Source organism: Hemiscyllium ocellatum, chromosome X, assembly GCF_020745735.1.
Source record: "Hemiscyllium ocellatum isolate sHemOce1 chromosome X, sHemOce1.pat.X.cur, whole genome shotgun sequence".
Taxonomy (NCBI): domain Eukaryota; kingdom Metazoa; phylum Chordata; class Chondrichthyes; order Orectolobiformes; family Hemiscylliidae; genus Hemiscyllium; species Hemiscyllium ocellatum.
Window position 1 is genome coordinate 14,391,490 of NC_083453.1, and position 22,515 is coordinate 14,414,004.

General features: G+C 41.8%; 1 protein-coding gene across 2 annotated transcripts in view; it reads right to left on the bottom strand.

The window, feature by feature from the left end:
• Positions 1-256: 256 nt before the first annotated feature.
• The window catches only part of pmela (premelanosome protein a), a 35,425-nt gene continuing 13,166 nt past the window's right edge, over positions 257-22,515 (bottom strand). Inside the window, exons 4-12 of one of the 2 annotated variants that reach the window (XM_060820932.1) lie at positions 20,237-20,377; positions 19,465-19,626; positions 12,841-13,272; positions 9,650-10,330; positions 9,124-9,279; positions 6,918-7,023; positions 4,839-5,044; positions 1,292-1,379; positions 257-465 (exon numbers count right to left, since the gene is read on the bottom strand). In XM_060820932.1, the coding sequence (XP_060676915.1) occupies positions 303-465; positions 1,292-1,379; positions 4,839-5,044; positions 6,918-7,023; positions 9,124-9,279; positions 9,650-10,330; positions 12,841-13,272; positions 19,465-19,626; positions 20,237-20,377 (2,135 nt within the window). In that variant the 3' untranslated portion in view covers positions 257-302. Of the gene's footprint in view, positions 466-1,291; positions 1,386-4,838; positions 5,045-6,917; positions 7,024-9,123; positions 9,280-9,649; positions 10,331-12,840; positions 13,273-19,464; positions 19,627-20,236; positions 20,378-22,515 lie in introns of both variants that reach the window. The other variant, XM_060820931.1, reaches the window with a different exon arrangement.

Below are 22,515 nucleotides of genomic sequence, written 5' to 3' on the forward strand. Positions count from 1 at the left end.
GAGGAAATATTGAGTGACAGCCAGATTTCTGTGCTCAACTTTCTAAGACAGTTCTTGAACCTGCAGTTTTCTGACAGTGTTTCCAATTAAGCCACTAGCAAGATTCAAGCAACGGGATGCAATGTCAAGGTGTCAGGCAGCCTTGCAGCTTAAAATCTTATTTATTTGATAGTTCAAACTGTGTTAGGAATCAATTCCCATCATCTCCCTTCCCCCATTTAAAAAATGTTCACACTTGCAACTCGGGTTGGTTATATTTTATTAGTAACATGAATCCACTTTCATAATCCATGTTCAGTGTCTCAGACAACACACCCATGTAACAAAGGGCTGTTCTCACTGACTTTACTCCGTTGACGACTGAACATATTTCTTAGGAAAATGTTCACGGCAGCCCTGTCCGGGATCCACTCAGAGTGAATCCTCGAAGGGTTTTGCTGCAAGGGAGCATATTCCTTATACTTCCTGTTGAGTAAAAGAAAATCAATAAAGTGTTTTTTAAAGAGAAAGCATCTCCCTCCTCTAATCTACAATTAACAGCACCTGGGTGTAAATCCTACCTCGTCCTCAAAGTAACAGAAAATTGACAGTTAGATTAAGAACTCTTAACACATTTGTACAGAATTTAATTCAAAACTAGAAAAAATGATTTAGTGTGAAATATTGACTGTTCAGCACTCAAGTTGATATTCAAATTAATTTGTTCATTTTCCTCTCTAGATGAAGCGTGTCCCCAGAAATGGTTATAAAATAAGCCCCTGAATTTTGATTAGCATAATCCCCACTCCCGCAAGGAAAATTAAAATATACCAGATTTTGAATGTCAACCAGTTATGTTTCATATCAGCAATCCTTATATCTAGAGGACTGGAGTATAAGAATGCAGAAATTATGCTGCAGTTATACAGAACCCAGTTAGACCCCACTTGGAGTATGGTGAGCGGATCTGGGCGCCACACCATTGGAAGAATAGATTGGCCTTGGGGGGGGGTGGGGGGAGTACAATGTAGGCTTACAAGAACTGGACCTCAGAGGTTAAATTATGAGGAGAGGTTAGAAATAAAAACAGAAATTGCTGGAGGAACACAGCAGGTCTGGCAGCATCTGTGGAGAGAAAGCCGAGTCAATGTTTTGACCCTTCTTCAGAACTCACTGGATCCAAAACATTGACTCTGATCTCTCTCTGCGTTTCTGTGTTCAGAGATCTATATGAAAAGCTAAATACCTCCCAAACAGCAAGTCATCCCTGAACTGGATCCTTTCTTTTAATGTGATAATTACATACACTAACCTGTAGGTAATGGCTACAACTCCAATGGTACTTGCAATGAGCAACATCCCAACAATTACCAAGGCTTCAGTTGTATTAGGTGTCCCACCTGCAACTGAGAGAAAAGTCTCTTTAAGTCGTTCAAAATTACAGCAATTTAGTTAATCAATGCACAGAACATTGATGACAGTCTTCAAACAAAAATGGAAGGTTGAAAATGTGACCAGTGAGGGGAAATAGACCAACAATTTGGCTACAGTCAGTTAAGGCATGTTCCACACAAAGGCTTAATTTGATAAAGTTTTGATGCATTCTGAATGAAGTTAAAACTACTTGCTATGCTTTTCCAAGCTACCCTGCTTGTCTGTTCAAATCAAATGAAATTACATATTCGGTACAAATGAAAAGCCACATAAAAATCAAACCTGAACATTCTTTACCATGAATTTTGATCGAATAAAAAGGCAAAACTGAAACAATTGTTTTGTTAATGTTTCTTCTTGGGATATGGGTGCTGCTGGGCTTGGCCAGAATTTAGTGTTCATTGAATCTATTGCCTTTAAGTAAGTGGTGGTGAGCAGTCTTCATGGATTCCTACAGTACTTATGGTGTAGGTAGACCCACAATGCTGTTAGGGAGGGAGTTCCAGGATTTTGGCTGAGTGACATTGAAGGAACAGTGATATGTTTCTAAGTCAGGATGGCGAGAGGCCTGGAGGAGAACTTACAGAGGGTGTTGTTCCCATATCCTTGTCCTTCTTGATGGAAGTGGCTATGGATTTGGAAGGTGGATAAGCAAATATCTGTAAAGTATTTTCAAAAATCTTATCTCTGCCTGCACTTACTGTCAATTTGCATATTTCTGATGGAAACCACCCAAGTAAAATAGTCATCTTGTAATTGCACCTCACTTGCACTGGAAATGTTGCAGCACCACCACTGGCAGTAGTGTCATTTGGTTTTCCATCATAAACATGGAAATATGAGTTTACATTGGAAATCTGCAATTCAATACGGATACAGGTCCGTGCTGGTCAGAGAAGGCAGAGGATCAACTCCGGTGCTGTCTAGAATCGGCTGATTGGGCCATGTTCAAACAGTCCGCAGGTACCTTGGACATGTACACCACCACTGTCACGAACTTTATCAGCAAGTGTGGGGAAGACTGTATACCAAGGAAGTCAATCCTGGTGTTCCCCAACATACAGAACCTGCTAAATGCCAGGAATGAGGCCTTCAGATCAGGAGACCCACTCAAATATAAGGAATCCAAGTATGACCTTCGCAGAGCCATTTAGACGCCAAGGAGCGATACCGATCCTCAGACAAGCACCCGGCAACCATGGCAAGGATTGAATGACATCACAGATTCTAAAAAGAGACAGTGCAAGATAGCAGCTGATGACATATCCCTCCCAGATAGTCTCAACACCTTCTATGCTCACTTTGAGCAGAATTTCGGCAGAGAGGTAACACCTATTCCGAAATGTCCTGATGAACCTATCTCAACAGTCACTGCATCAGAGATCAGATCAGTTTTCCTTCGTGTGAATCCAAGGAAAGCGATGGGACCAGACAGAGTACCAGGCCGTGCACTCAGGGCATGCGCAGATCAACTGGCAGAGATCTTCTCGGACATCTTCAACCTCTCCCTGCAGCAGGCCACTGTTCCTGCCTGTTTCAAGAGGGCCAACATCATCCCTGTACCTAAGAAGGCTCATGCAGCATGTCTGAATGACTACCTTTCAGTGGCCCTAACTTCCATGGTCATGAAGTGCTTTGAAAGGCTGGTCATGGCAATAATCAACTCCAGCCTCCCCACTACTCTTGACCCACCTCAATTTGCCTATTGGACCAACAAATCTACATCAGATGCCATATCAGTTGCCCTTCACTCCTCCCTAGAACATCTTGACACCAAGAACAGCGACATAAGAATCCTACTCATTGACTGCAGTTCAGCCTTCAACACTATTATCCCCTCGAGACTGATTACTAAACTTAGTGATCTCGGACCACGCCCCATTCTCTGTAACTGGATCCTCAGTTTCCTGACCCACAGGCCACAATCAGTGAAGACTGGGCACAATATTTCATCCTCATTAACACTCAACACTGGAGCCCCTAGGGGTGTGTACTCAGTCCCCTACTGTACTCACTGTCTATCCATGACTGCGTCGCCAAATACCAGAGTAATGCCATTTACAAATTCGCTGATGACACCACCATAGTCGGTCGAATCTCAGATGGCGATGAAACAGACTACAGACAGGAGGTGGAAGACCTGGAAAAATGGTGCACTGAGAACAGCCTAGCTCTCAATGTCGGCAAAACCAAGGAACTCATTATTGACTTTTGGCGGGATGTTACTCATGCCCCCCCTACACATTAACAGCACAGAGGTGGAATGAGTGGAGAGTGTCAAGCTCCTGGGAGTGGTCATCACAGCAAGCTTTCTTGGACTCTTCATGTGGACACACTGGTTACAAAGGTCCAACAACATCTCTTCTTCCTCAGACAGCTGAGGAAATTTGGCATGACAGTGAATACCCTTGCCAACTTTTATAGGTGCGCCATCGAGAGCACTCTGTCTGGATGCATCACTACCTGGTGTGGCAACTGTACCATTCAAGATCGGAGACGGTTACAGAGAGTGATGAACTCGGCCCAGACATTCACAAAGGCCAACCTCCCATCTATAGAATCCATCTACCAGGTCCACTGTCAGGGAAGGGCCGCCAGCATTCTTAAAGATCCATCCCACCGTGGCAATGTTTTTCTACAACCTCTACCATCGGGGAGAAGGTACAGAGGCCTGGACACACGCACCAGCCGGAGGTTTGGTAACAGTTTCTAACCTACTGTTGTTAGAATAACGAATGGACTCACAAACTCTTAACATTTGCCTGCACCCGTGTTTTTGCTTTTCCCGCTGTTTACCTATTATTTACTTATCTATGCTACTTAACCCTGAACTGCCAGTATTACTCACAAGACAAAACTTTTCACTGTGCCTCGGTACGCGTGACAATAAATTCAATTCAAATTCAATTCAATACAGTTGATACTCTTTCAACTCAGACTGAAATTTGATTTTTATGTTTTTGAAATGGTTTGGATTAGTGAATTAGTAGAACTTCAAATTATTTGGCTGCATAAATTTTAAGCCTCGGTGAAAACAAAATGTTGAATGTTATGTACGGAGTCGAAGAAAGGGACATAAAATGTGTAACCATATGATGGGAGCATGTAGACCTGTAGTGACTAATTTCTCAACTTCAGCGGTGTGAAATGCAATGAAATCACAGTGCAACTCACATTTGTGCAGTCTGGTTTAGTTATCGCCCTGGCCTCTGATCCCACTTCATTTGATAACTACAACTGGTCTTCACTTCATGGTTTAATAGTATAAACCCAGTAAGTTCTCATATTGCTATTTTGATCATTCGTGCACTGGAGTGATAAAAGATGCATCCTAAATCAAATAGTCATGTTCAAGGTAGACTGCATCAGCTATTCCCATGTCCCCCAGGGGTTTCATTATATTCACTCATTTTGGATGGACTTACTTGGGTTCACATCAACACGGGCACTAGCAACAGCCAAGCTGACTGCATTTGTCATCGAGACATTTACGCAATAAGTTCCAGAGGAGTTGAAAAATTGGCGAAGGATAAGCTGACATTCATCAGCAGGCAGCACTTCACTACAATCAGTTTGCTGAGGATTTATGCAGTCTGCATCCAAGACAACAGTGCAGATCTCACTTGGGAAGCTGGAAAACAAATTACAGCATTTAAAATTGTATCTTCTTTTCCTGTTGCTTCACTGTAATATAATGGCACCACAAGAACAGACATTAAACACAACAGTCAGAATACCTCAAGTGATCTGCTGAGAGTTAGATTGGGAAAGTTTGACAGGATCAGTTTTCCCCATCAATACCACACACATCCTTTGGAGATGCCGGTGTTGGACTAGGGTGTACAAAGTTAAAAATCACACACAACACCAGGTTATAGTCCAACAGGTTTAATTGGAAACACACTAGCTTGCGGAGCGTCGCTGATCACCTGATGAAGGAGTGATGCTCTGAAAGCTAGTGTGCTTCCAATTAAACCTGTTGGACTATAACCTGGTGTTGTGTGATTTTTAATTTTGTACACACATCCTTGGTCAGGATGCAGGTGTGAAGAAAAGCTGTTGGGGTTCATCAGTATACCCAAATGCAAAAATTGAACCTTTGATAACATTTGTTCAGGCGGCATGGTGGCTCAGTGGTTAGCACTGCTGCCTCACAGCACCAGGGACCCTGGTTTGATTCCAGCCTGAGGCAACTGTCTGTGTGGAGTTTGCATATTCTCCCCGTGTCTGCGTGGGTTTCCTCCGGGTGCTCCAGTTTTCTCCCACAGTCCAAAGATGTGCAGGTTAGGTGAATTGGTCATGCTAAATTGTCCATAGTGTTGAGGGATGTGCAGATTAGGGGCATTAGTCAGGGGTAAATGTGGAGTAATAGGGGAATGGGTCTGAGTGGGTTAATCTTCAGACGGTTGGTGTGGACTTGTTGGGCAGAAGGGCCTTTTTCCACACTGTAGAGATTCCAATTCTAAAATATCAAAAACCATACTACTGGTTTTTCAAGTTGGGGTAGTGACAGAATTATAACTAAAAGCAGTGTTTTATTGCTTCAAAAACTGTCGAATTTTGCTCAGAGCTGAAAATGTGTTGCTCGAAAAGCGCAGCAGGTCAGGCAGCATCCAAGGAACAGGAGATTCGACGTTTCGGGCATAAGCCCTTCATCAGGAATGAAGAAGAAGGGCTTATGCCCGAAACGTCGAATCTCCTGTTCCTTGGATGCTGCCTGACCTGCTGCGCTTTTCCAGCAACACATTTTCAGCTCTGATCTCCAGCATCTGCAGACCTCACTTTCTCCTCGAATTTTGCTCAGAGTCTACATTGAAGAAGTATTTTGGACAATGGCCATTGCTCGCAATCACATCAAAAAATTCTCCACATGAAAGCCAAGTAATTATAGGTAGTCTGAAGATGTGCTTTGATGTAACACCACAAGTGTGACAAAGAAAAGGTATGACAAATGCGAAGTACATTTAAAGTTAATTGTTTCTCCGAGCCAATTAATAGGCTGGCTTTAATCATAAAATCATAAAATTCCTGCTGTGTGAGAGAAGGCCGTTTGGCCCATCAAGTCCACACTGACCCACCAAAGAGCATCCCACCCAGACCCAACTCCTATCCGATCTCTGGAACCCTGCATTTCCCAGGGCTAATCCCTTTATTCTGCACATTTCTGCACACTATGGGCAATTTAGCATGGCCAATCCACCTAACCAGTATATGTTTGGACTGTGGGAGGAGACCAGAGCACCTGGAGGAAACCTATGCAGACCCAGGGAGAATGTGCAAACTCCACACCTTTAGTCACCTGAAGGTGGAATCAAACCCCGGTGCCTGGCGCTGTAAGGCAGCAGTGTTAACCACTGAGTCGCCTTGCCACCCATAAATGTTTCATTTAAATCTTTCATTTGTTGCCTTCTTGTAATTGCTTTCTTGCTCTTGACGTAAAGCTACATCCCAGATCGAATAGTTCATATTAAATAATAATTAAAATCAAAACTCCTATACCATACCTTCCCTGACATGTCACTGTGAAATCCACAGCATTTTGCTGCATCTCTGCCACTGATCCTGGCACCACGTTTGATATTTGCACAATTTCCACACTTTCAATGCCCTCTGAAAGAAAGAAAACACAAAATGAACCATTAAGCCAGCAATAGCCTATCCCAGCATCTTTTCCGATAAGATCCCTGGGATATGATTTGTCTCACAGTACAGGGGTAGAAAATCCAATTAATTTTGGCTATAGTGATAGGTTTGAGTGTAAGGATCACCTGGTAAAACCAGCAGTAGAACTAGGGAAATGGCACAAACATAAGTTTGAGATTATAACATTGATGCAATGCCTTTATTGACATAATCCATTGAAAGTTCTGTTAATACTCATTTGATAGGACAAAAAATAAGAATGAAAAAGACATTTGTTTGAAGTTATTTTTCCCCTGTGCTCATTTGTACTCATCAGGAATGCCAAAGCAATCAGCCATTTGGGCCTGGCTAGATTAAGGTTTCCCACTTTGATGTGCATGTAGCTTAAATCGTCAAGTGTACACACACCTGTCAATGCGTTTCTCTTCCTCTGCAAACGTTTGCCATTTTATTGCTGCTTATCTGATTAAGGACATGTGGTGTTTTTGTAATTTTAATACCAATTTCTGTATAAAGCCAGCTTGTTTGCAGCAATAAGGGGAGTAGCCTGAGAGAGCTCTTAGGGGTAAGAGCTGGCGCCACTACTCTGCTCATTGTTTTAGAACCTGAGCTCAAGCCTGGCTTGTAGGTATCTATGTTATTGTGTCATAACATAGATACCATTGGTAAATATTTAAGGACAATAATTTGAACTAAACGTCTGTAAGAGTTTTATATTCCAAACTATCACAGAGTATGATCTCCGGGACGAACCAAGAGAGGCCATGGGTCAAGTCCATCAGGGATTCCCTGAGCTGTCTTGAATAGGTACTTTAACACAATGTGTGCACATGTTACTTCTGTCTTCTGTCTGCAAAGTACAGGACCTTGTATATTAATCGTCATATCTTCCAGTACTTAGAAGTGTACCACACTGCAGGCTGACTGACAATCTCAAATTAATTGTCAGTATAATTATTAAGTATTCAGGATTGTTAAGTAAATGTTATCCAATCACAGAATCATATCTATTGTTGATCACTATGTTGTGAGTTTTACAAGTGCAGGCTGGTTGGGTCTGGTCAGTATTTTGCCTGTTGTGGAGAGGGACATGCTGTTTGATATGATCTGTCAATCTTTGAGACATATGCTCTACATACCTAGCATCATACCAGCACTGAAATTCATCGACCACATTACTCACTTGTGTGATAGATAGAACGTCTTCTTGGTTTGACAACAGCACCCTATCAGTGGTGACCACTACTCATTTTACTACTGCCACCTATTGCTAACATTTTTGAAATACCTTACCCTGAAGCTAGCTCTATTATTGTTTTGCAACCATTTAGGCTGATCTGACCCTTCAATGCAATTGCATATTGAAGTGAGATCCAGGGGGCACAAACACAATTGACTTATCACAGTTTGATTTATTAAATGTATCGCACTGTTTACTTTAATGCAAAAGCTTTGTAGCTGTTACTTCATGCCAGTATTAAAAATAAAATAGCAAAGTGATATTGTTGTTTGTTTCTTTTCAAAGTTCAAAGTTTTGTTGCTTCAAAAACTGTCAAAGTTTGCTTGGAATTTACATTGAAGACTGTTTTGAACAATGGTCATTACTAACCATTATACCAGAAATTCTCCAAATACAAGCTAGGTAATCATAGGCAGTCTGAAGGCAAAGTGCTGTGATATACCAAAACACCGTTAGCATGACAACAAAAGGGTATGACAAATGCAAAATATATAATTCACTGGAAATCTGAAGTAAAACAGTAAATGCTGGAAATTCTCAGCAGGTCAGGCAACATCAATGGGAAAAGAAAGAGTTGACCTTTCAACTGATTATGAATGTGGCTCTGCACCCTCCCAATGGTAGCCAGTTTGATGGGAGGTAACTAGGGTCGAGGTGCTGTCCCGTAAGGAACATGAAAGAGAATGCTTCCCTGAGCCATTTGTGCACATTTCAAAGTAATATGGTACTTCACATTGTTTAGAATTTAACATTTAACAGCCTTAGAAGCTGTTCGGAGTTAATTTTGGTTGAAGTAATATCTACTTGAATGTCTTGATCTCACTCACGGACAATATTGACAGTGGTACTGAAGGTGCCATAGCGGTAGATAAGGCAGTTATCTGCTGGATCCTCAATAACCTGTCGTTTCACCACCATCAGTCCTTCATTTGTGTCCATTGTAGTTGTCTCACTCTCTGGAATCAGCATTGTGGCAGATAGAGCTGTAGATTCAATTATGAAAAAGCACAGTTGGTAAATTGATGACATGGCAATTGCCTTCATGCATTTACATGTTGTGATTATGTTGCTGAAGATTTCAAGAGTATAAAACAATACTGCAAGTATTTTCAAGATGAATTAAGAAAGAAACCCTAAGTTGCAGTAAATTCAGATCTCCAAATTTCCAGTTTCCAGTTATACCACACAGTATGATTGGACTGTACAAAAACATCATTTCAACAAATTTATGATATTGGTTTACATCAGTTAGTTAATATTGCTCAGTGGAGCATGAGATTCAGATTTACTCAAGAATTTGCATTTTAGGTTTTCTAAGCAAATATATATCTCCAAAAATAGTGTAAGACTTACTGGTTGATTGGTCTGAAACAGTGATTGCTGCATTTACGTCTTCATCAGAGGGAGGGGTTGTTGAGTTTGTAGCTTCATCAGAGACAGGGGTTGCCGCATTTATAGCTTGTTCTGAGACAGCGTTTGCTGCATTTATTGCGTCATCAGAGACAGGGGCTGCTGCATTTATTGCATCATCGGAGATGAGGGTTGCCGCATTTATAGCTTCATCAGAGACAGGGGTTGTCGCATTTATAGCTTGTTCTGAGATAGCGATTGCTGCGTTAATTGCATCATCAGAGACAGGGGTTGCTGCATTTATTGCATCATCAGAGACAGGGGTTGCTGCATTGCTTGCATCATCAGAGACAGGGGTTGCTGCATTGCTTGCATCATCAGAGACAGGGGTTGCCGCATTTATAGCTTCATCAGAGACAGGGGTTGCCGCATTTATAGCTTCATCAGAGACAGGGGTTGCTGCATTTATAGCTTGTTCTGAGACAGTGATTGCTGCATTTATTGCATCATCAGAGTCAAGGGTTACAGGACTGATGGTAGATGAAGGAACTGGAATAGGGTCTCCTGGAGAACTGGGGAATATTATGATTGTCTGCTGCTCAGACGGCGGTACTGGGGAATCAGGCAGTAGAGTTGATACAGCAACAGGTTCAACTGTTGGTGGCTGAGGAGGAGCTGTATTTCCTATGAAAAAGATTAAAACATAGTTCTAAAGTCCAGATTATTTGTCAGATGTAGTAGAAAGCAAATTTTGAATTTCAATTTAACTTGAGTATTCAATAAATATACCTTAACTTGCTAATATTCTATATTCAATCCTTTTAAAAAAACTAGGATGTAAGAATTTTGACAGAAAATTATTGAAGAAATAAAGCTTGTAATATCCATATTTAGAATGGATAGAGCCTTTCACATCAAATAATGCCTTTCTTTAGTAGTCAAGCTTTTTGTTATTCATCAACAGGATGTGGGCATCACTGGCAAGACTGGCATTCATTATCCATCCGTAATTGCTCGGCCATCGCAGTGGACATTATCACATTACTGTGGGTCTGAGTCACATGTTGGTCAAGCCAGGTGAGGTCAGCAAATTTCTTTCCCTAAAGAACTTCAGTGAACCACATGGATTTCACAACAATCCAGTAGTTTCACGATCGTGAATACTAGCTTTCTAATTCTGGGTTTATTTATTGACTGGACTTAAGTTCACCAGTTGCTGATTTGGTAACTGAACTCCTGTCTCTGGATCATAAATCCAGCCTTCTCAATTACTCATCCAGCAAAATTAATGCTGTGCTAGTGTTCTCAGTCAATGTGTTGTTTGGAAATTACCTCAAATGGTTATTCAACAGAAGATTACTAGTTATTTAAACGTATTTCAGCAGGCAAGTTCCCTAACCAAGCTACCTAGTGTGCAGTGAACTAAAACTGTCCATTTACTTTTATTTGGAAGGAGAAGGAAAAGAAAGACAGGCAGACAAATTTTGACAAATCACATTCAAATTGTGCTTCCACTGGTTGAAAGACTTTATTTGCAATCATTGTGATATAATGTTACTAGAGTGCTTTCCTTGCCATCAAAAAAGTTGGTTACTGTATCAGCGAATGGGAGAACCTCAACAAAAATAGCTTAATTCGAACAGGACTGAGTTTGGCTACATCACATTACAATATTTAACCAGTAAAAAAGATAGTTATATATATAGTTTGTGGGTGGCACAGTGGTTAGCACTGCTGCCTCACAGCGCCTGAGACCCGGGTTCAGTTCCCGCCTCAGGCGACTGACTGTGTGGAGTTTGCACGTTCTCCCCGTGTCTGCGTGGGTTTCCTCCGGGTGCTCCGGTTTCCTCCCACTGTCCAAAGATGTGCAGGTCAGGTGAATTGCCCATGCTAAATTGCCCGTAGTGTTAGGTAAGGGGTAAATGTAGGGGTATGAGTGGGTTGCGCTTCGGCGGGTCGGTGTGGACTTGTTGGGCCGTAGGGCCTGTTTCCACACTGTAAAGCAATCTAATCTAATCTAATCTAATCTAATTTAAAACCCAGAAACAGATCACCGCTGCTGAGACAATAAACTGCACCCTTACACAAACATGTTGCACAATAGTTTGACCTTATGACTTTGATTGTGCCTCCAAACAATTTAAATAGCAACAAGAGTAGACCATTTGGCCCCTTGGGGTTGCTTCTCCATTCAAAAAGATCATGAATAATCTGATAGTAGCCTTAACTCTGCTTTCCTTTACTCCCTCGTTGATCAAAAATCTGTCTAACTCATTCAATGACTCAGCCTCCAGCACACTATGTGAAAAGAGAATTCCAAAGACCAGTGACCCTTGGAGAGAAGAAATTCCTTCTCACTTAGTGGTATTTCTAGTTTTGGAGATAAATAAAGCTAATGCTTCAACAATCTAGAAGATAAATTCCCTATATCTAATCCATCACCAAGACCACCTGTTACTTCTACATCTATAACACTACTCATGTCTGCTCCAGCCTTAACTCATCTGCTGCTGAAATTTTCATCCAGATCATGGTTACCTCCAAAATCAACTATTTCTAATGCTTTCCTGCCAAGTCTGCAATCCTTCATAAACTTGAGTTAATTCAAACCTCTGTTGCCCCTATCCTAACTCATGCTAAGTCTTGTTCACTCATCACCCTATGCTAGTTTATTTACCTTGGCTGCCAGTCCGGTAAAACCTAAAATTTTAAAAGTCCTATCCTTGTTTTCAAATCCAGGGTCTTATCTCACCCTATCTCTGTAATTTCTTCCAAGATCTCTGTGCTCTTATGCATATCCAATTTTCACCTCACTAATGATCATGATTTACTCCTTAGCAGTGAAATTCTTACCCCCAACCTCTCTTTCCCCCTTATTTCCTGCTAGCTGATCTTTGAAACCTTTGACCAACTGTTTAGTTGTTTTCCCCGTGGCTTGGCATCAACTTGTTTGATAACACTAATATGAAGTGCCTTGGGAAGTTTTAAGACATTGAGGGTGCTATATAAATGCAAGTTTTTATTCATACTTTTCCCATGAAAGAGTTTGAAAATGGGCCTTTCAGAACTGACATAACAGAAACCCAGATTACTGTTCCCTTTACTCAGTTTTCATGTTTACTTTTTGCAGCTAAGAGTGAACTATGAACCATGTCAGTTTGGTCCTACTGTTTATTACCCTGGATTGCTCCTACCTGTAGCAACCTCCTGTGTAGTAGGCTCACTAGTTACTGGGGATACAATCAGATCAGAGGTCACAACAGAGGATCCTATGAGAGACAGAGGTGATGAGGGGTCAGAAGTTATAGTTGAGATCATTGGAGTTGAATTCTCAATAGTCGGGTTGGCTGTGCTACACACAGTTGATGGGATAGCAGCCTGTAGGAATACTTGTGGCTTGAATGCTCCTGTTGAAAGGTACGTGTGCGTCACTGTAGGGACCCGGGAGATTAGGGTACCACTTCCATCTCCAAAATCCCAAGAGAAGCTGATATCAGCATCTTTTAAATATCGGCTCGGGTCATGGAGTTTAATTCCAAACAGAATAGCCCGGTTCTGTATGAAACTGTTGTCAGCATCATTGAGATCACTAATCTGGGAAATCTCAACAGAGAATGGAATCTGATCTGCATGGAGAAAGAAAATCAAATTAGTACAGAATTCAAAGCTGAAGTTCAAAAAACACTAATATAAATACTAATATCTACCAACTAGTTTTAAAAAGCCGCAAGAACATCTAGTTTCCGTTGATAATATCTCAGATTCATCTTAGGAACTGCATTAAAAGATTTTACATGAAAAGCACACTTAAAACAAGTCACACTGACTCAAACTTTACTGAATGCTAAGAACAATTATAATGCTAGAAACATAATTGTACACTCTCACCTCTGGATAACTTAAGAAGGGTACGGAATATTTCATTTATTTATTCAAATTTAGATCATCATCTCCTACCCTGAGTAAAATATAAGCCATATACTCAGAAACCTAAAGAAAGGAGATTCTTAATGAAGAATCCTCATTATCATTGAGAAGGGGCTTAATACTGAGGGTCCCAGTATATAATTAGGAACTGGATTTAGTCTACTCTCCTGTTGGAAATATAACAGCTGATTTTCGATTACCAGTGCAGTCAAGGTTTTTGGCAGCATTGCCGGTTTAGCCAGCAGCATGGTAAATTGATTACCTACAGTTTTCCACACTTTGTTTGTAGAATTACTCAGAAAGGACAATGTTGCTTAGGCCTTGTGCAAGGGACATGTATAATTCGATAAACTGAAAATCTGGCCATTGATATAAATAATGATATGGACATATAATGCGAAGCAACTGTTTAGGTGGACAAATTTGTTTCAGCTTCAGGATGAGTTTAGACATTGATTAGCCTTGTCCAAGATTGATGATGGAGAGAGAGATAAAGTGGTTGGCATAAATTAATTGAAAGGCGGCAGAATGCTCCAGGCTGATAGGTTATGGCAGTCATCTTGTATGATTGGTTTGCAAGTGTGTTCAATTTACAAATCTCCCAGAACTGTCTGCTGCATGTTTCTTAAAGGAAACAGTTTAAAGATCAAAGTTGGGTCTTGGGCATATGTATGTTTCATGATTACCTGCCCTTAATATAGTTGAATTAGATTATGGAGCAGAGTAAAATACTCGACGCATAGCCAAGTTTATTTATAAATTACCTTATGTCACATTGGTACAAGAGTAATGCCATAGACGGGATTTAAACCAGGTAAAAACAATGACTGCAGATGCTGGAAACCAGATTCTGGATTAGTGGTGCTGGAAGAGCACAGCAGTTCAGGCAGCATCCAAGGAGCAGCGAACTCGACGTTTCGAGCAAAAGCCCTTCATCAGGAATAAAGGCAGTGAGCCTGAAGCGTGGAGAGATAAGCTAGAGGAGGGTGGGGTGGAGAGAAAGTAGCATAGAGTCCCCCCGCTCCAACCTCTCACCCTCACAACGCGCAGCCCTCCAATCCCTGTGCTCCAACCCCAACCTCACCATCAAGCCAGCGGATAAAGGGGGCGCAGTGGTGGTCTGACGCACTGACCTCTAACCGCTGAAGCCAAACACCAACTCGAGGATACCTCTTCCTACTGCCCCCTCGACCATGACCCCACCCCCCATCACCAAACCATCATCTCCCAGACCATACAGAACCTCATCACCTCAAGAGATCTCCCACCCACAGCTTCCAACCTCATAGTCCGGGAACCCTGCACTGCCCGGTCCTTCTTCCCAAGATCCACAAGCCTGACCACCCTGGCTGACGCATTGTCTCAGCATGCTCCTGCCCCTCTGAACTCATCTCTACCTACCTCGACACTGTCCTATCCCCCCAATGCAGGAACTCCCCACATACGTTCGAGACACCACCCACGCCGTCCACCTCCTCCAAGACTTCCGTTTCCCCGGCCCCCAACGCCTCATCTTCACCATGGATATCCAATCCCTCTACACCTCCATCCGCCATGACCAGCGCCTCCAAGCCCTCCGTTTTTTTCCTCTCCAGACATCCCAACAGTACCCTTCCACCGACACTCTCATTCGTTTGGCCGAACTGGTCCTCACCCTTAACAATTTCTCCTTTGAATCCTCCCACTTCCTCCAGACCAAAGGGGTAGCCATGGGCACACGTATGGGCCCCAGCTATGCCTGTCTCTTTGTTGGCTACGTAGAACAGTTGATCTTCCGCAATTACACTGGCATCACTCCCCACCTCTTCCTCCGCTACATTGATGACTGCATTGGCGCCACCTCGTGCTCCCGCGAGGAGGTTGAGCAATTCATCAACTTCACCAACACATTCCACCCTGACCTTAAATTTACCTGGACCATCTCTGACATCTCCCTCCCCTTCCTGGACCTCTCCATCTCCATTAATGACGACCGACTTGACACTGACATTTTTTACAAAACCACCGACTCTCACACCTCTTCCCACCCTACCTCTTGCAAAAATGCCATCCCGTATTCCCAATTCCTCCGCCTCCACCGTATCTGTTCCCAGGAGGACCAGTTCCATCACAGAACACACCAAATGGCCTCCTTCTTTCGAGACCACAATTTCCCTTCCCACGTGGTTAAAGATGCCCTCCAACGCATCTCGTCCACATCCCGCAGCTCCGCCCGCAGACCCCACCCCTCATAACAAGGACAGAATGCCCCTGGTGCTCACCTTCCACCCTACAAACCTTCGCATAAACCAAATCATCCGCCGACATTTCCGCCACCTCCAAAAAGACCCCACCACCAGGGATATATTTCCCTCCCCACCCTTTTCCGCCTTCCGCAAAGACCGTTCCCTCCGCGACTACCTGGTCAGGTCCACGTCCCCCCTTCAACCCACCCTCCCATCCTGGCACTTTCCCCTGCCACCGCAGGAACTGTAAAACCTGCGCCCACACCTCCTCCCTCACCTCTATCCAAAGCCCTAAAGGAGCCTTCCACATCCATCAAAGTTTTACCTGCACATCCACCAATATCATTTATTGTATCCGTTGCTCCCGATGCGGTCTCCTCCACATTGGGGAGACTGGGTGCCTCCTAGCAGAGCGCTTTAGGGAACATCTCCGGGACACCCGCACCAATCAACCACACCGCCCCGTGGCCCAACATTTCAACTCTCCCTCCCACTCTGCCGAGGACATGGAGGTCCTGGGCCTCCTTCACCGCCTCTCCCTCACCACCAGATGCCTGGAGGAAGAACGCCTCATCTTCCGCCTCGGAACACTTCAACCCCAGGGCATCAATGTGGACTTCAACAGTTTCCTCATTTCCCCTTCCCCCACCTCACCCTAGTTTCAAACTTCCAGCTCAGCACTGTCCCCATGACTTGTCCGGACTTGGCCTACCTACCTATCTCCTTTTCCACCTCTCCACTCCACTCTGTCCTCCCTGACCTATCACCTTCATCCCCTCCCCCACTCACCCATTGTACTCTATGCTACTTTCTCCCCAGCCCCACCCTCCTCTAGCTTACCTCTCCATGCTTCAGGCTCTCTGCCTTTATTCCTGAGGAAGGATTTAAACCAGCTGGCAATGTTTCATTGTTCTGAAATTGAATTCTTAAATTTATGTAAATAATTGCATTCTAATACTGCTGTTCTTGCTTCTGAAGTTTTATTTTCTAATCAAATTCCTAGTTTGAATTAACTCAAATATTAATTGTCAGTCAGAGAGTAAGCAGCATTATACACAATTGTTATTTGCAGTGAGCTTATCAGTAATATAAGAAATCTTTTGTCCATTCTGAACAAAGTGTCAAAACCCTTGCATACAAGGTTATGTTTCAATTGACCTTTGTTTGAAGAAAAGTGCATCCTGATTTAACTTGTAAATGATCTGGCATTATAAACATAGCCCCAACCTCTGACTCCCGGTGTCTGCCCTGTTGGATCCCTTTTCTTGTTTCAGTGACCTCAATTAGATCACCCCAAAATCTTCTGTACTCAAGGTCTGTCCTCAAAGTCAAACCTTTCACCCAGGGCTTTGTTTGGTTGAATCTGCAAGTCATTGAGTATGATGAAAACCTGAGGCGACACTACAGATCAGTGGGGAAACATCACATCACACTAATTCCCTTTAATGCATATTCTGCCTCCTCCTACCTTGGAGCCAATTGCTGATATATTACAAAGTTACTAACAATTCTGTGTGCATTTGTTGATTCATTTATTAATGACTTCCATATGTTCATAGAAGAAACATCCATATCATTTCCCTACCTGGGCTATCTCAAAGGAAACAAAATTAACTGAGAAATGGAAACAAAATATCCCTGTTTTGTAGGAACAAGTATTTACAGTCTGAAATTGTTGCCACAAGAAGGTTGTAAAATGCTTCTTCGGGATATATTCATCTTGTTCCTCAAACTCATGTTGAGCCTCCCTGGAACAGTGCAGTTGGCCAGGGATCAAAATGAGTGATGCTGCTTCCAAGTTGGTCTCCTCACCATAGACTAGACCAAATTTAAAACTGGGTGAAAGATTTACAGAACACCTCTATTTGTTCACAAGCATGATTCCCAAGCTTCTGGTGGCCTATTGGTTTAATTTCCCACCTTGCTCTCACACTCATGTCTCTGACTTTGGCCTGCTGCACTGTTCCAATGAGGATCAACGTGAGCTCAAGGAACAGCACCAGCACCTCACCTTTCGACTAAGGACATTACACTTAAAGTTGAGCTCAACAATTTCAGACAATTTCATTGTCCCCATTTTGTTTCTTTTGAATTTTTTTTGTCCCACCTCCACTTCCATTAGGACTAACAGTTCTATAATTCAATCTCTCCTGTCTTCCACCCTATCACCAACCTTCCTTTTGTGCTTTTCCCACACACCTGTTGTTCAAAACCTATTACATCTCCAACTTCTTCTCTTTCTGCTAAAAGGTTACTGACTTGAAATGTTAGCTCTTGTTTCTCTGTCTACACAAGTGCTGCCTAAACGGATAGGTCTTTTCCAGCATTTTCTATTTTTATTTCCGATTTCCACCATCTGCAATAGTCTGCTTTTCCTTCACAAATTCATACTGACTCTCTATGATCAGTTCACACCCATCCAAATGCTTAACCACTCTGTCTCTAGTAATAGATTCCAGTAAGTTCCCTACAACTGACAAGTCTAAAGTTACTTGGTTTCTTGCTCCCTCTAAGTGATGCAGCCTCATTCGTTATTTTCCAGTCGTAAAAGCACGATTCCTGAACAAAGTGCACATTGGAAAATTATAACAGATTAAAACAAATAGGGACTGGAGATTTACCTATCCCATTATTTTCTTCATTCCCATTTTAAAACTTACATTCAATCCACCAGACTCATTCTCTTGACTAGGATCCCTTTTTTTGCTGGTATTTTGTTGTCTTCCTTTACTGTGCAGTCAGATACAAAGTACTTTCCATTTCTTTATTGCCTATTTTTACTGCCTGCAGCTATCTTTAAAGGGCCCATATTCCCCTTTACCTTTGTTTATTTTAATATAACTTTTGCTGTGAGCTTTGATGTCCCTTTTAAGTTGTTTTAACCTCATATTTTTATCTCATTATGTTCCCTGCATCCACATTGTTTTTTTATAGATTTCCTACCCTCTTCTTTAAATGTTGGAGTTGGGGGTGGGGGGCTTTATTGGAAATGTCAGAATTTATTGCTTATTCCTAGTTGGTGTTGAGAAGGAGATTATGGGCATTCCTAAATACCTTCGTTATATATGAAGCTATTATCAAAATGCTGTTAGGTCGGGTGTTGTAGGATGTTAATCCAGTGACAATGAACAAATGGCAATGTATTTCCAAGACAGGACAATGTAAAACTTGGAGGATGCCTTTAGGTATGGATTTGGAGTTTGGTCTTCAAGATCTCTAATTATCCTTGGAGAAAGTGAGACTGCAGATGCTGGAGATCAGAGTCGAGAGTGTGGTGATGGAAAAGCACAGCAGGTCAGGCAGCATCTGAGGGCAGGAGAATTGACATTTCGGGCAAAAGCCCTTCATCAGGAATCCTCGGATGCTGCCTGACCTGCTGTGCTTTTCCAGCACCACAGTCTCAACTCTAATTGCCCTTGCCTCCTAGTTCATTTGTTGACCATGGTCAGTTAACTACATAGAGAACCTTTGCCTTTTAGGGATTTGTACTGGTATTGTAATGTACCACATACTCCTTTAAATACTTCCGACCAAATATCTACATAAACATGAGTTACTGTGGCTGAAAGTGAATGTGTTTTTATTGAATTTTCAAAAGCCAACTTCCAAACAGAACCAAACCACATACTTTGTCAAATGGTTTCAGTACCCAATCCAGCCTCTTACCAATGATTGTAAACTGTGAATTAGCTTTTCCAATTGGAATGAATTTCTGGCGTCCACGATAATGATACACAGTTACCTCCATGGTGTAGGAACCTAATGGGACATCTGTTGTGTCAACAACCACCAGCGATGATGGCCCATCCACAACCTGCTGATACTTCCCTGATGACAATTCAAAAAAAAAGATCAGTATGCCAATTCCTTGAGATGCCAGACATCATTTACCCAGTCATCAATTTCAAAGTTCTTGATCTGTTCATTCTTTCTATCTTACCAAAGAAAGTTCCAACAAGTATAAGCTTAAGTATCCTTTTCTTAGTCTATTAAAAGTCCATGAGACTTTGTCTGATGCAGCTGAACATCTTCAGAAACCATTGTGCCAGAATTACATATATTATTTCACATGCAGTTGTATCTATTTTAGAGGGATGCATGTATCTGGAGACCGAATCACCTCAACAGCCTTGTTTTCTATGAATCTTGAATACTTGTTAATCATTCCCAACTCATTCCTTCAAAAATATCTGTCTTTTTAGTGTAATATGCATTATTTCATGTTGCCTTTATCAAAAAGCACTTATGTAGCCAAATGGAGATCAGCCTTGTGAGCAACTAAAAATCCTGCAATAAATCATCTAACCTCAGTTTCACTGCACGATATATGTGCAGAGTTCATTCGAAATGCCCAATCTCCCTTGCTGACTCGTATTTTACAGAAATGGAGATCTTGGATAATTCATTCTTAAAAAGCCAAGTTAAATCATTCATTTACCTAGAGTTTGCCATACAAAGATAAATTTGGATCCTTTCTTCTTTGTGATTCTTGGAAAGGGCCTTCCATCTGGAAACATCTTGTCACCATTCTGCCATGTATTATTAGGATACACTGACTCACCAGCAGTTATTTGTGTACCTGTAGAATACACGCAGGCAAATTCATATGCCTCACACATAAAATAGCACTAAATATGATTCATTCTTACAATTAATGGGATTTTCCAATCAGCACTCCTGATGAACACAAGGAATACATGGCAGGAAACTTTATGCATCCAGCCTGGATTTTTCAAACTACTCATTTTGTTTTGGACAGAAAATCTCAAGCTGGGAAAGGGATAAAATTTCCTCATATGCATTCCTCATGTGCAGAAACACTGAAGTAGAAAATCTTAGCTACTTGAACTGAGTTGATAAGAATTGTATCCACACCATATTAGGCATAAAATCCTTGAAGCTGGAATTCAGTCCTTGGTGTCTTTAGAGATATTTTTTGACAGATAGCTTTTTTGGCAAATACAATACAAGTTTATACAAATAAAACACAACCTTCATGGCCAGCAACTAAATAACATATTACACTTTGCTCCCAATATATGTCCATGTAACCATTCTGCCAATAGCTCACTTTCTATTTACTTGGTGAGTAAAATCTTTAAAATAACATTCCCACATAGAAAAGGCAATCAGAACTTTGAAGTGAACTTCAGATAGTTTTAAATTTATAAGATAGACTTGCATCTTCAAATTGGGCAGTTTTGCAGCTGTCATGTAAAATGTCTGTTCTGATTTCTGAAAAGATTTAGAATTAAACTGAAGTATGCAATGTTTAAGTTTGGAGCAATAACAGTTAAAGCAAATAAGAACACGAATAAGACGCTCAGCCCCATGAACCACTAGTTCATGGCTAGACTGTTACCCGTTTTGATTCCATATCCCTTAGTAACACTTATATAACAGATTTATAAATCTCAGTTTTAACATTTTCAATTGACCTTAGCCTAAGCCAGCTTTTTCAGGGAGAGGATTTTCCAGATTTTCACAACTTTTTCTGTGGAAAAGTGCATTTGAACATAACCCTTGACCAGCCTGGCTCTGATTCTCTCTGTCTGTCCATCTTACTTGAAGCAACTTAAATACCTCAATTTGATTTAGGTTTGCCAACCATCCTGGAATGACAAGGATGGATGATTTGTGATCATAGGCAGCACCATGACCTGGGTTGTATATGTTACTGTTACAACACTATCAGAGATCACAAATGTCACTGTTCTCTGTTTCCCCCCTCCCAATGGCAGGTCCTCAGCCCGAGTCGTGCATCAGTCCAACCTCTAGTAGAGAGAGAGAGGTAGAGAACAATGAGCCAGCTAGGAGGTAAAGTTACTCAAGGAGTGAGGGATTAAGCCAATGGCAACCACCTGAACTTGTTCCTACTTGCCTTGAAAAGTCATAAATTCCCCGAAAAATTCTACTAGTGTAGCTCCTAAAAAACTTCAGAGGCTCCCGTGCAGATCCTGACTGGAAACAAAAGTCCCTGAGAGTGTGCAACTTGAGGTAAAGAGGGAGTGCTTCTTTTAGTTTCCTTCTTTTTGCTGCTGGGTTAGAATCATCGCATTGATAAGGCCTAAAATCAATACATCATTATTTATTTCCCCAAGTTCCCTAGCTTCTGTGTCCTTCTTCACAATAAATACTGATACTATTCTCTCCCTAATAATTCTTTTGCCCGTAGTGTACTTAAAGAATCTCTTTGGATTATCCTTAACTCTATTTGCCAAAACTATCTGATGTCCCCTTTTTGCCCTCCTGGTTTCCTTCTTAAGTATACTCCTACTGCCTTTATACTCTTCTAGGGATTTACTTGATCCCGGCTATCCATATGCTTTCTTCTTATTCTTGACCAGAGCCTCAATTTCTCTAGTCATTCAGCATTCCCTACACCTACCAGCCTTGCCCCTTCACCCTAAAAGGAACATACTGTCTCTGAACTCTCATTATCTCATTTTTAAGCGTCTCCCATTTCCCAACCATCCCTTTACCTGCGAATAGCCTCCCCCAATCAACGTTTGAAAGTTCCTGTCGAGTACTGTCAAAATTGGCCCTATTTCCAATTTAGAACTTTACCTTTTTGATCCGGTCAATCCTTTTCCATTGTTATTTTAAAACTAATAGAATTATGGTGACTGGCCCCAAAGTGCTCCCCCACTGCCCTACCTTATTTCCCAACAGAAGGTCAAGTATTGCTCCTTCTTTAGTGGGTATATCCATATATTG